Here is a 15,646-nt window from a genome sequence, read left to right as displayed (position 1 = left end):
CATTTTGTTTGTTGTTTCTTAGTAATAATATATGTATCAATTGTTGTAAATTGATATCAAACAAATAAACCCATTTTATTCATTGGTCTGTGACTGGAGAGGTCTGTCTACAAGGTTCTTGTTTCAGGATGGCGCAGAGGTGGGAAACAAAATGTATTGACAAATTTTAGCCCTTTACTAATACACTACTTTAACTTGAGTACTCACAGCACAGCCACTGTCCATAATTGTACCCTCAACATTTGTGGATTAAAATCAACAGCCCCACAGTCTGCATAGAATAATGATGTATATGTAGGCAGCCACAGACTTGTATGTATATATTTCGAAGGGTAGAGGTGTAGGCCTACCATACATCAGGACTAAAGAACTGCTAGAGAACCAGTTTTCCAGACTTGTTTCTGTAATAGTGTACTTAATCTTGGAAAAGCATTGGTTACTAAGAATTAAGTACAAGTTTACTACTTAAACAGGATTCATGTCCTGTGCATTATAATAAAGTCTTAAGGACTGGTAACTTATGTCTAAGCTTTATAATCATATTCAACTGGGGAGCCACGGTGGCTAAGTGGGTAAGACACTGACTCACTAGCCTGGAGGTTGGGTGTTCGATCCCTGCATTGGCCGAGAAAATTCATCGGGATTTTCCGACATGGTTTCCCAGTTGTCAGTGGTGCAGGACGGGGGTGGCCTGACAAAGACAGCTGTCTAGTTTGGATGGGACAGAAAACCAAGGTCTCGTGTATACATATACACTGGTGTGCACATAAAAGTTTCCCTTGTGTGGTATATGCCCGTCTTCATTAGCCCAGTCGGAGCAGAACAGTAGGATGTTGAACCCCTATTTCATTTCATATTAACTGATTAAAACACTGTAACCTGCTAACATACATCAGACTTTGACTTCGAATAAAATCAAGTTCTAGTTGTTGGCCCAGAGAGGGATCCAGGACCCACTTAGCTCGGAAGCTGTAGACTCTACTCCTGAATACATTTCCAGTAAGGTGGGTGGGAGGTGGATGGACAAATGGTTAGTGCGTGAGTTTCCACCCACAGCTAAAGACCCTAGGCCCAAGCAAGTTATAGAGATAAAATTGAACCATAAACCTTATTTTAGTTATCTCTCAATCTCTCATTTCTCTCATATTTCAAGTAAAATTGGATTGCAATTCTATCTGATTATCTTGTTGATAGTTCAGTGCCCTAATCTTGATGAAGATAGCTCATATCTGTGTAGGAAAGTCAACCCCTTTTTAACTATCAATTTTGCAAGCAAGAACGACGATACACGTACATGTAAATATAGCTAGCAATAGGCCTAAACAGTAGAAAATGAGCACATACTTGCGTCATCATTTGGTGTAAATAAAATTAAATATCAATCAGAATCCAATGCATTCCACCCTGAGCGCCACTACATCCCATGGGCATGACTAACAATAATAAATGCCGTACCGCAACCCACTGGAAAAAAAGAAGTATCACAAAAGACAAAAGATTCTATCAAGGGCTTCGAAACAAACAAAACCCCCCCCAAAACATCAAGTGTTTTGATTTTCCTCTATCAATCATTTTATGATTTCAACACCCACTTCGTCCCATGATAATTAATATAAAATAAATTGTAAATACCAGCAAAACTGATTTTTTTCCCTCCCAGAACCTTGAAAACTATGCAAACAGTCAAAACAGGCTCTAGAAGAAAAACATACGATAACAGTACGCCAATATAATTTCAACAGTCAAACAAAAACGTCTAAATAAGTCAACGTTAATGATGACAGTAAAATATAAGTAATAAAATAACCCGAATATCACACGTTTATTAAAAGGCATGAATATGATTAAAGGGTAGAACGGGTGAGCTCTTTTATTTTGAGCAAAGTTATCCCCCTTGATAAATAGGTGGCGAATATTTTCAAGATGGCAGCCCCCTGTAAAAGAATTCCCTTGATTGTCATTCTTGGAGCTACAGGCACAGGGAAGTCAAAATTGGCAATAGAAATTGGCAAAGCTTTATCCGGCGAGATAATTAGTGCGGATTCTATGCAAGTATGACCAATCTGAATTTAATAATTCTTAATATGTAACAGGCATTGTCTATGTATGTATGTAGAGCGAAGCTGATGTGAACTATTATTTAATCAACAGTCTGTGGATGACAGTTTTAGTTACACTCCTATGCTACACACGATGCTTTAGAGCTTTACTCTATATATTTTCGACTGTTACCTATGACCTATGTAAATTATATATAATTGCTGATTGCATATGAATTATGATATGATGATATATCATCCTATAGCCCACCATATATAGGCCTGCACATAGTCAATAATATTGTGACACAAGTCACTTGTCAAGTCACCACACACAGGTAACAGTAATTGCACCTTACAGGCTCGTGTCCAGAGGGAATCTCCCCCTGCTGGTGCAGAGAATATTTTTTCTCAGCTACATTCATGGGAATAACACTGTGTTAGCTCATGACCAGGCCCGTAGCCAGATGGAGGCAAGGGGTGGGGAGCAATGCCCAACCCCCCCCCAAAAAAAAGAATTTGCCGACCATAGCTCTAAAATACCTACTGTAGACTGTGCCGGGTGTGCCCCCCCCCCCCTACAAACTTCACTGCCCCTCCGAAGCTGGCTACGGGCCTGCCTATGACATGTACATGTATGCACCTAAACGAGCAGAAATATTGTGTATTGTCTCAAAGCTGATTTTATCGAATTCACAGGTACTGTAGTTCCCCCTGCCCTAACGCCAAACTTGATGTTGTCTCCACCTTGCACTCCCAGCTGCTCAAATTCCTGGACACGCCCCTGAGAACAGTTGACCCAAGTTAGAATTCTTGCTTGTGTACCTGGGATATGTGTATGTAGTGTGTTGTGTGACATATACTTGGGGACACCTAGGTTGTTCTTTCATGCATGTTGTTTAAATATACATCCGACTGAGTACTAGTCGAGCCCAATGTCGGGTGAATCCTGTCACATTTGTTTAACTATTTAACTACAGAACATTTTTGTACTCATCTGGATGCAATGCTTATTAGGAAAATTCTCTTTTTTTTGCGATCATTCTACAGGAAAATATCCATTGACAAGATCAGAAATGTACATGTAGTTATGTACTTTTTGTTTTAAATTTCAAACTTCAAAGATTATAAATTACTGTAGGCTTACTTAAAAATCAATATGATCCTGGAGATGTCAAGGCAATGATTCTAACAAAATTCACAGTAAATAGCAAATTATTGTTTGTCATGTTTCTAGAATAAATAAACAAAACAAGTTATAAAGCGTAAGAAAACTAAAGACTAACTTTTAAGACAGCAGAATTACCACCTGCTGAGCAGACAGTCTACACTGGACTCCCCATGCCACATCTGGCATTACATAACTGAATCAGTAAACATGATATATGAAAATTCTGTAGATCACAATGATAACATGTGAGAATAATGTTTATATGATTGCCTAACCACACCACCACAGATCTTTACAAATTTAATTCCACAGAATGAGAATGTTGAAAATCACGATTTTATGGTGCAGGCACTGGGTAGAAAATAAGGCTTTAAAAAGCAGTACAACTCCTACAATTCTTTGGAAGATGCAATGATATGCCAAGTTTGATACCTTTGATACTGAGAATGTACCTTTGCGTTAATGCAAGAAGGCATGAGTATCAGAGCTGAAGACTGAATGTTTATATCACACACCTCTACCATCTTGAGATCAACTGATCAGGGTCAACTAAATATCAGCCAAGTCTTGGACGGCAACTCTTGACAATTCCTTGTCTTGACCTGTAAATGCAAATCATGCTAAAAATCCGATTTCAACTGCACTATATATCTCATCATCATTTCCTGTCAAATTTTTTATTTCATCTCAGTATATAATGGTATGATTGCACACCTTTGACCAAACCAGTTGTAAATTTAACATTTTTAGATTTTTAAAAATCTATGAAGCTAATTAGATGATGGGTCTGTGATTAATTTGTGTTTTTTATTCTCCAGATATACAAAGGATTGGATATTGTGACAAACAAGGTTACTGCAGCTGAGCAAGCTCAATGTCCACATCATATGATAAGTTACCTCAGTCCTATACAATATGCTCATACAGTTATTGATTTTAGAAATAAAGCTTTACCAATTGTATCCTTTTGATAAATTGCAGTGTTCTTATAAGCTTATGAGATGCTCAACTTTAACTATACTGCTTTGATTAATCCAATTCAAAACATTATTTAGACCTAAATCGAAGATGTTTTACACGTTTAATTCTTCAATACCCAATTCCTGAATTCTTACATTTTTATCTGAAAATATATTTTTTATGGACAGCCTAATAAGCCCACATTAGATAAAACAATGAAGGAATCCATAGGGTGGATACAGTGTATAAAGATATTGGGGTCTGTTTTTCCTTTAATCATACCATTTTAGATTGATAGATTAATTAAAGAAGATAAGATACCTATTATAGTAGGTGGTACTAATTATTATATAGAAGCTCTACTCTGGAACTTTTTAATTAACAAACAGGTAAAATTTATATACACTCTTCAAAAAAAGTAGGGGATATTGAAATGCAAATACTTATGCAGGTTGTTATATGATAAATAGTCATGGACACTGGACATGCTTTGAGAGTATGTTCACAGATGAAGAACTTATCGCCCCAACTGAACCACTGAGCTGCACATGCGACACATAATAGCACCATACACGTGGGAGGGGTTCATTGTCAAATGTGACACTTCAAGGTAGTACCTTTGCTTTAGTGTGTTACGTTTAATTTGATCGGGAGATGTAGTCGTCAACGTCCACCGACAACACTGCAAGAATTGGCCGTGGCATAGCAAGAGGAGTGGATCAGATTGCCCCAAATCGTGATTGGACGGTTGATTAGGATCATGCCACCACGAATTGCTGAATGTCTGAGAATTGGTTGAGCAATTACTCATTATTAAGACAAAAATCAAAAGCGACCATTTTGACAGTGTATCTCTTTGCGAGTGAAATGGGGCTGTCAGATAAGCCGCCCATATGAACTGTTTATGTTCATGTATAGGCAATTGGCCTGGAGTGAGCTGAATCTTTTTTTTTTGTCACCTGCCTTTCGAAGTAAGCAGTAGACTATTAAAATGGGTCTGTCCCTCTGTCTGTCTATCCATCTGTTACACTTTTTGGGGCACAATAACTCTCATTCTAATTGAGCTAAAATGTTCAAACTTGATGTTAGTGAATGCCTTGATGGAGTTCGAAGATGAGCATTTTCTGCTTAGGCTAAGCAGATAAGCAATTTGACTGGTTGATGTTTTTGGGCCACAATAACCTAGGTTCTAATTAATGAGAGTGATGAAACTTGGTGTATAGTTTCATTATATCAATCCCTTGACTAAGTTCGATAATGAGCATTTTCGGCTCAGACTAAGCAGAGTGATAAACAATTTTATTGGTAGAGACTTTGGAGCTCGATAACTTTGATTCTAATTGAGTGAGAGCAGTGAGACTTTGTGTATAGTTTCATTGCATCAGTACCATGACTTGTTCTATGCTGAGCATTTTCTGCTTAGGCTGAGTAGATACTTCAATCTGATTGGTCGAGACTTTGGAACACAATAACTCTTCTTCTAATTGAGGTAGAATCTTTAAACTTTGGTGTAGGTGCTTATTAGGTTAATCTTTTTGACAGTGTTCAATCATGCACATTTTCCACTAATTTGATTGGTTGAGACTTTGGAACATGATAACATTGGTTCTGATTGGGTGAGAGTGATGAAACTCAAATTATAAATTGATTATACCAACATCTTGAATAAGTTTGATGATGAGAATTTTCTGCTTAGTCTAAGTAGCGATAAGCAATTTTATTGGTCTGCTTTTAATTGAGGTAAAATGTTTAAACTTGATGTAGATGTTCATTAGGTGAATGTCTTGACTGAGTTCAATGATTAACATTTTCCACTAAAGCTAAGCAGAGCTAAACAATTTCATTGGTCAATGGTTTGGGACAAGATAACTTTGATTGTAATGATGGAGAGTGATGACCGAGTTCGATCATGAACATTTTCTGCTTAGACTAAGATTAGATAATCAGTTTGATTGCTCTATACTTTTCTAAAAGATAAATGTGCAGTTAATTAGTATGTGTCATCTATATTTTGGGGATATTGGTGGTGGACATTAGCCTCACTGTTGGCTTGTTTTTATAGTAATGTTTCAGAGAAGAGGAAATGTATCAAAATTTTCTGAATTGTGTCTAAAAAAACAATGACATATATACGGTTTAATTGTTCTGGTCAGAAAGGAAACTATTCACACATCCTTGAGGCAGTGGATGTGTTATAAGTGTCTGTTTCCTGTGGTTATATGTACAATACAACACGGAGATTTATCTTATGTCCTGTATCATGATCTGTAGTAATGTGATGCAGATCAGATGATCTAGACACTTTCCAAGCACTACAAAATTTCAAGAACAATCTTTTATCTAGAATTAACATGTCATGTATAGAATTTGATTAGGTATTTAGAATTCTGACAGAAAACGAAGACATAGATTTTTTCGTTATTCATCATCACTGAATCCAAAGCATGTCTACAAGAGTTTTTAAAAATTTAACCTGTGAGGAGCGTAATTGTAAAATATGAATTCCAGCCATTTATATAAAACACTAGCAGCTGACCCAGCGTAGCACTATTATACCCATGAACCGAAGGTAGCATAACTCTGAAACCGTAAGTGATAGGCCATCGCCAACTGGCCTAGCTATGTTACTCCCTGGTCGGAGCTACCACCATACACCACATTTCAGCCCCTGGACAGGCCTAGTGTAGCCACCAACCCCGAAAAGACAGACAAACAAACAAACAAACGACAGTCACAAACATTAGTATAGATGAATTCCAGCCATTCTATAAAACATTGATTTCAGTAATTTCTATAAAATATGAGTTCCAGCCATTTCCATAAAATATGTTTATTTTTTGTCAACTTTCCCTGGTCAAGTATTTTTTTTTAATATTGTCACTTTTTCTAAGTGGACAAATATTAGCATATATGTATATCAGATAATGCATGTGTTGATCTATATTAAAATATTTGTCCACTTTCTGCTGTTATATGTATTGAATACATTTGCAGTTCTATAATAATGAAAAGAAATTTGATGCTTGATGTCTGGGCAAGTTGCTATATTAGTTATGGTTGTGGTCACATATATAGACACCTAGCATCCCATGTATACTATTCAAAAAAAGTAGGGGATATTTGATTTTGGGGGCATAATACTAAAATATGCAAATGACTACGAAAAAAGTCACTATAGAACCTAACAGAAGAAACATTTCCAGTTACATGTGACGCCCAAACGCACCAATAGCTACCGCATGGAATGCAGGTGATGCTTGGGATCATCATGGGGGTCCAACCCAAGATTTGCACGACTCTGACTTTGAATGTTACAGTCATTGTGGCATTGAATTCCAGGGTGGAAACATCAGTTTAATTGTTTTAGTGACCAGAAAACAAATTTTGATATGCGTCAGCTTACCCAAAATGAAAGGTTACGTGCCCTTGGCATGCTACAGATCGGCACAACACAGGCGGTTGTGGCGCGGACGATGAATGTTTCTCAGTCTGTCATAAGCAGGCTATGGTCCAGATACCGTGATACACAATCTGTACAGGACAGACCACGCTCAGGTCGACCAAGGGCGACAACTCAAGCCCAGGATCGATTTATCCGTACCTTGGCCTTGAGAAATCGTGTCATCACAGCAAATCAGATCAGCGCTCGTCTTCAAACAGACACTGGTGTGAGAGTGAGTGGCCAGACGATTCGGAATCGACTGCATAGGGGTCACCTTCGCGCCCGACGTCCTCTCGTGATCCCTTGTTTGAGAGATCATCACATTCAGGCAAGACGTCGTTGGTGTAGGGATCGTCAACACTGGGATAATCGACGCTGGAGCAATGTGATGTTTTCAGATGAGTCAAGGTTCACTGTTGATTTTTTGGACAGAGGTAGGAGGGTGTGGCGTCGTCGAAACGAGCGCTTCCAAGACGTTAACGTCATCAGACATGATCGATTTGGGGGTGGTTCTGTTATGGTGTGGGGAGGCATCACTGTTGCTGGAAGAACGGCTTTACATGTTGTTGCAGGGCGTGTTACAGGCCAGTACTACTGGGACAACATCTTGGCAGTCCATGTTGTGCCGTTCGAACGACGTCATGGCCGCCGTTTCATCTTCCAGGATGACAACGCAAGATGTCACAGGGCCAGGATCGTTACAGGTTACCTCCAACAACAGAACATCACCACATTACCTTGGCCAGCACTGAGTCCCGACCTCTCCCCCATCGAGCATGTCTGGGACATGCTTGGACAGAGGTTACGTCAACGTCAACAACGTCCTGCCAATGTCCAAGAACTTGCTGCTGCGTTGCAACAGGAATGGGACAATCTGGACCAAAATGACCTTAGACGTCTCATTAGGAGTATGCCACGTCGGATCAATGCTTGTTTGGCAAACAGAGGAGGATTTACCCGTTACTGACTTGGTTGTGATGCTGTGGTAACTTTGCTGTTTGACCCCGGGTATCATTTTACCCTTATAATGGTCAGTTTGTGCCTTACTTAGTCTAACGATCATTTGGAATAAATCGATGAATGTGAACTTCATTTCATTTTGTCCTTTGTTTCTTTGTCAGTTTCATTAGGTGACTTTAATAACACTTAAAAATCAAATATCCCCTACTTTTTTTGAATAGTATATATATTAATTACAATAATTATTTTATAAAGTTGCTATTGTATATTAGTTGATGTGATAATAATGTTTGTTCAGGAATCTTTCCTCTGCAAAGTGATGTTGAGATGTTCAACAGTAATTTTTGTGTTATAAAATCTGTTTTCTGTTGCTTATCAATACAGAACGGTAATTGTCTATCTTTTGCCTGCCTAATCTTAAATCTTATGCTAATTTATTGTCAATAATATCCCCCTTTAAATAGAAGGTTATTAAAATATTTGAGGTCTTATATGCCAGTCATATGTTAAGTTGTATGTGGGAGTTTGTAATAAATTACGGTCTGCAAACTGCAAATCATTTCTAAAATAAGCGATGACCATTAACCAATTTGTATTTTATAAACTTCCTTATTACTGTCACAACAGATTTGTAGGATGTTTCCTGGTTCTGCTTTCAGCCCACTTAATAGTGAACTGTGACCCGACTTCACATCACTTACACCATACTTTGTCTATGGCTTAATACTATGTCTGTTCTGCTTGTGTGTGAAAGTATTTGGCAATTTGATATCCTTGATAGAAACAGACAGTTTTCAAGAATACTGACACAAAAGAGTTCAAATTAAAAATAACATATATTCTTTCAATTAAATATGTATTTTTATTTAACTTGCACAAATTGTTTTACATGAAATGTTCAAATTATAGCCATTTGACATTGTAGCAAATTAAATGAAGTTGTACTTGAAATATTCAAATTGTAGCTATTTGCAAATATAGCAAATTAAAATGAAATTGTAGACATTTGATAATGTAAACAGATTGAAATGAAATGAATGATGTTTGTGTACTTTCTTATTCGATTATTTTGTGACTAACAAGGTTGTTTTTCCTTGAAAAATGGGATATCTAGAGAAATTAAATCTTTGACTAAAACTAATGTTAAGAATATAGATCAATTTACCAAGCTAACAGTATATCTGGGGATGCATAAAAAATGAAATTTACAGTTCCATTTTGATTTTAAATGGAAGCACGTAGGGTAAACTAAATTGTAGTTACAAGATTTGGTCTTTGCCTAATGTTTTAAAAACACTGAAACATGGAACCGATAAACTCAAACTCCTCCTTACTGACATCCATGTAGAACAGCCATTTTCCTTTTTCCAAACCCTATTTGGAGTTTTCTTTTGACACTATTTATTCAATAAATATTTACATATTACACAAGTACACCATGTAATTGTGGAATCTGAAAACAAGCCGGAGCTTATATAAATTCATCTCCGGAGGAATATAAGTACATTGTACAAGATTGTAATCATAAATAATATATTTAACAGCAAAAAAACGTCAATACGATTTTAAAATCAGAGAGGCACTTTAATCAAATCATTCTAGAAAACGACTTACTAAATGGATCAAAGCAATTTCATCACAATTCCAAGACATTATGAGAAATTTTAGAGTACACAGTCTGTACATCAGTATCTAGTGTGTCCACCGTGAGTGTCAATAACAGCAGCGCAGCGTATGTACATGGAGTAGACCAGACGATTTGATGAACGCTATTGGCTGTGTTTAGTCTTGGTACGAAGTTATTAAGTCTCCTCTGAATTCCATCCCAAAGATGTTCAATCAGGTTTAAGTCCAGATTAAGGGCTGGCCAGTGACACCGTTCTGCTGTAGAAAGTCCAAGCAACTCTGGCGGTGTGTGGGCACGGGCATTGTCATGCTGGAAAACGTTGTTTCGATGACATGCGAAATGTGGTATGACATGGGGTCTGAGAGCTTGATCGATGTAGCGCACTGCTGTGATGCCGCCTCATCGCCCTGGACCAAGATTTTGGAAAACCATAGGACCCACTCTGTGGTTCAGGCTGATTCCACCCCAAACCATTATTGCTTGGACCTCCCCATGAGTCTCGTTCCATGACACATTGGTCAGAATAAAGCTGGCCACGTCGACGCCATATTCTGGTCCTGCCATCTGCAGTTGATACGCAATACCAACTTTCATCTGTGAACAGAACTGTTCTCCATTGCCTGTGTCGCCAGTTCTGGTGTTGTTGGGCAAACTGTAGACGTTCATTTCGATGGCAAGGGATGAGGATCGGTCCACGGTAAAGGGTACGACAATGGATATTCTCTCTGGTGAGACGTCGGCACACTGCATCGGTACTGATGCGTCTTCCGTGTGTTCCCACTGTCTGACGTGCTGTCTGAGATGCCTGTGTGAAGGGATTCTGCACGTGCTGTCACACAACATGGCGATCTTGTCGCCTTGTGATTATCCTTGGTCTACTAGTTCGGGGGCAATCATCCGTGGTGTTGGTGGCCCGAAAGTGGTGCTGAAGCCTGTAGGTAGATGTTCCGAACATTGACCAGGAAGCGATTGGCAACGGCTTAGGCAGTGTGGCCAGCGTTGAGTCTTCCAAGAACCTGGTTACTCTGAGCTGAAGTGAGTTGTGGCATGCTGCTGACGTTGTAGTGTGAATGATTCAACCAGGTATGGGGGTGCATTTTAAAGGGCTGGTCCCGGTGAACAGCACGTGCAGCATGAGTTACATGAAAATCATGAAGAACACATTACCATCACAGAAGTCAGGTTGCGGTTTTGAGAACATTTCCTAGGTTCAATTCTGTGTTTGGGATGGGGCGTTATTGCTCAGGTAAAGTTGGAGATGTGGTCACAAATATACAATAAAAACATTTGGCAAGTTTTATGCAATGCGTCTATTCAGAGGAACATACCAACCTGACGTTTCTTTTGTATATACAGTGCACTCTGTCACATCCGACCTCTGATCACTCCGGCACTCTGTGAAATCCGACACCATTTTCATGTCCCAATTTATTTCCTTATTACTGGTATAAAATTACAAGGTAAATGTGTTTACTGTTTACTCTCATTTAATTAGTCAAAAAGTTATATGGATATAATATAAATCAGTTAAAGTACAGAATGTAGTAGAAACGTAGTGTGGTTAGTTGTGGTAAGGGGAGAAAGTAACTAGTATCGGAATGGGAGGCATCTGGTAAAAATACCATTTAATAATGATTAATAAAGGAGTGCTTGAGAGTAATCAGGTTGTGAAATACACTTCAGATTATAGCTTTATTTTTTTATTAGTAGTCTGATGTGACTGAATTTGATACTTTTATGCTTTGTTTTATATAATAATTTGATATGTTTATACAGGTATTATAATTATGTTCAACAATTTTATTCAGTATTAAATATCAGACTAATCCAGATGTTACATCATAATTTCATCTTGTATATAGACCGTACAGAGTACGGAAATGTGAGTTCATACTATGAAATGTTTTGTCAAATGGTACAAGGATAATCAAAATGTGAAGAGTTAAAAATAGGTCTGCTTAACAGTCTAATGTTTTGTTGTAAGAAGCTTAAAGGTACGACATCTATAGCTCCAGTAGAGATGGGATCGGGAGTGAGTAAAAAAAATAGTATAGACTCTAGATTCTATGATTCTTAACAAATAATTAATCAATAAGCTTCAAAGTTAACTTTGGTATGCACTTAAAAGTTGCTGTTTGGACAAAATTCCCTCATAGTGCACTGACGTATGCTCGACTTCATTAGCCTGGTCGATGCAGAAACCATTTGTAATCTCCTCTCGTTGTAAAGGGAGGTATGATATTCAGTGATCAATTGAAATAGAATGAGTGTTCGTAAGATTTTGAATTATTGAGTTAAGGTTGGTCAAGAATGTAAAACCTGTACATAGCTACAGGCAACTATGCATATATAAATATTTCAGTTGAAGTTTGAACTGATTAATTATATATTAATTATTTGTTATTCCCCTCTAGCTAGTAGATATGATAGGTAATGTCGTAGTACTTGTGTATATAATGTTTTTGTTTTGATGATAAATATATGGTGATTGAAGGGCATGACAGGATAACCATGTTTATAGATAAAAAAAACATACTTGCATTATGTATTCTTTATGTGTCTGTGTGTAACTGCATCCTCTTAGAATTTACATTTTAAAAAAAACAAAACTGAAATGTTCAGCATTGCCCAAAGAATCATTCAAACATCAGTAAACATCAAAATCTGGAAACAATTGGTTTTGAAATATTTAGTGTTTCAGTGATTTATGATTTTATTTTTGATGGCTTGCTTTTTTTTAGCTTTCGTTTTAACTTCCGAAAAAAGATCCTAATGTGATATACTACCATGTGTCTGACCTTTTTCTTTTTTGAGGATGCAAACATCTCCCCCAGTCTCATCTTCAATGATGGTTTCTCTACAGTGAAATAACTGGTCTTATTAAAATGAAAAGAATGTAACAATGGCCGAACATCTTTTACCAATCCCTTTTTAAAAGTAGTAAGAATATTTCCTGTAAGTTTAAAAGTCAAGAATACAAAATGGTTGATGTAGCAGAGGTGTAGGTTATAGGAAGTTTGTTATTCTAGTATCTAGAGACAGGTTCACAGTTTACAAAACAGATGTTACTTGCCATTGGGTGACATTTGATAGCTGTGGCTGTCTGCTAAAATTCCTCTCTCTCCTTTTTATTTTGTGACCGAATTTAAGGTAACCATGCTTTCCAAACATATTGTACGCATAATGCTTCAATCTTCATTAAATAAGGATTGTCAAGAATTGCGCACCCTTTCTTAATATGTTACTCAATTTATAAATGAGTCAAAGAATATCATAAAACAGCTGTTCGGGGAAAATATTGAAATGTCACATACTGGGAAAGCACCGAAACTCTTTAAATGTAATTGCAGAAATTAGTTCAAATTATCTGAATAAATTTGGAAATAATTTCTCAGAGAACATGCAGGCAACAATTATTTTTCAGTTGTAGAGATATTAAAGGCATGTAAACTGAATTTTATGGGGGGCCACAGTAACTTGGTGTGTATAGCGATAGCTCACTAACCAGGAAGACCCAGGGTTCAGTCAATTTGAACAATTATGGAATAAACATGGATCATCAACTGATTTTTTAAGTTGGTACAGATAAATGAGATGCAATTTGTACAAAATGTTATCTAGAAATATTTCGTTTTCATAAACTTGAAACCGGGTTAAACTCTTAGATTTCAGCTAATTGTATACAGTTTTAATCATATTTGGGAGAATCAAGTGCGAAATTAGCAACTTAAGATTAAATTTCCTGAAATTACATACCCAATACTGCGGTTTTTTTTTGTGTGTTAAATTTGATAGTCATGCTTAGGCTGAATTTTGGTAGAACACAAGATTATTGTAAATTAGTTTTTGATTGAAGTGTATATCAAGAGTTCTAATTGTTGATAAACTTTATGGAATTCTAGAAACTAAGAAAATAAAAGTATCGTAAAATCAGGACTTGCTAATTTATCAAATGACTGACTTTACAAAATAAATAAATAGTTAATCCTGGAAGTTTTCTTTAATCAAGCTAATGAAATGTAATGAATGATCTTCTGAAAACAGACACAGCCGTGTTGATGAAAATATTGACCTGTTGAGATATGAATGGCCAAGTTGGATCTTGTAGGTGATAGACAGTAGTAATACTCAGTGTGTACAATATGTGTTTTTGAACACTGTAGTGGTCACATAAAAGCTAGTTTTAACTATTAGAATATTCTAAGTCATTATCCAAATGTTAACTTGAAAAACTGTTTGAATTCAAATACACGAATATTTCAGAGAGCTCTAGCTCCTAGAAAACGGTTGGTAAATAAAGGAAGAGATAAACGCATTAAGTCTTTACAAAAACTTTTTATAGTAACTTCTTTTTTATTTAAAAACCTTACCGTTAAAATATAGGTACAATAAAAGGTAATTTTTGACATAGCTTTTTTTTTGAAGGAGTGTGAAACTGGGTCTTCTAGCATTGATACAGGTGTGACAAGAATTTAGTCAAAAATCAACCTGTACATTGAATCAGGTGAAATGATGTTTGGTGTCAAGATTAACACATTGATATACAAGTTGACAGTGTTATTAGTTGTTAGCATATGTCCATATTATTACTGTTAACATGTTAATCACTCACACTACTAGTAACTGCCACACTTCAGGGGAATCAGGGTTTAAAAGAAAAGCTATTTATTTTCATGTACCACTCTGAGATTAGTAGTCATGAGTTTTTGTGTTTGTCTGGTAAACTGGTCCTAGTTCCCCTAACCCCAGAATGGCTATAGCAGATATTTTGGCACACTACTTAGACAAGTGGACAATCATCGTCAAGCATGCCATCCGCAGGGTAGAACAGGAAGTAGGAGTAGAATAATTGAATATTAATCCTTTGTGATTTTTTTTGCAACAATGGTTAACAATAACATACTAGAGTATCTTTGACTTGGACTGCCAATCTTTTACCTGTGCTCAAATCTGTTTTTAAATATTGACCAGAACATATTCTACTAGTGTTTTCAACGGTAATACAGTGAATTTAGGTGATGATTTGTTTAAGACTTCCCTTTGTAAATAGAAATGTGGGGAGATGTTGACCAAGTTATTGTGTGGACGTATTTACTCCTTGTCTGGCCATTTACTTCTTTTGCTTATACATTATGGGTTTTCTCCTGTGGTCACAATAAATGGCTTTTTTAATAGACTTTTATTATTCAATGAAATTGTTAGTCATTTGAACTTTCAAAATAATTCTGTTTTGTTTAAATTCCACATTCTAACCTTTTAGATTTGGCTTAAAAATATCTTTGGATTTTATATATTGATTTGGATGTTGAGTATTATGCTATTAGAGGGGCAATATGTAAGTTTATATAAAGAGCTGACATTTCTCACTATAATACTTAAAAAAAGATAATGAGAGGGGAATATGTTAAAAATTTCAGTCAAATTACTTCACTCTGAGCTGAGTTACC

General features: G+C 36.6%; 1 protein-coding gene across 3 annotated transcripts in view; it reads left to right on the top strand.

The window, feature by feature from the left end:
- Nucleotides 1-1,915: 1,915 nt before the first annotated feature.
- LOC126817694 (tRNA dimethylallyltransferase) overlaps nt 1,916-15,646 on the top strand; it is a 29,710-nt gene continuing 15,979 nt past the window's right edge. The window contains exons 1-3 of one of the 3 annotated variants that reach the window (XM_050544810.1): nt 1,916-2,048; nt 4,029-4,169; nt 4,461-4,559. In XM_050544810.1, the coding sequence (XP_050400767.1) occupies nt 4,098-4,169; nt 4,461-4,559 (171 nt within the window). In that variant the 5' untranslated portion in view covers nt 1,916-2,048; nt 4,029-4,097. Of the gene's footprint in view, nt 2,053-4,028; nt 4,170-4,460; nt 4,560-12,207; nt 12,232-15,646 lie in introns of those variants that run through there. The other 2 variants (XM_050544809.2, XM_050544813.2) reach the window with 2 other exon arrangements.

This window comes from Patella vulgata, chromosome 4, assembly GCF_932274485.2.
Source record: "Patella vulgata chromosome 4, xgPatVulg1.2, whole genome shotgun sequence".
Classification (NCBI taxonomy): domain Eukaryota; kingdom Metazoa; phylum Mollusca; class Gastropoda; family Patellidae; genus Patella; species Patella vulgata.
Note: the sequence above shows the minus strand (reverse complement) of the source record. Positions and strands in the feature narration are given on the sequence as shown.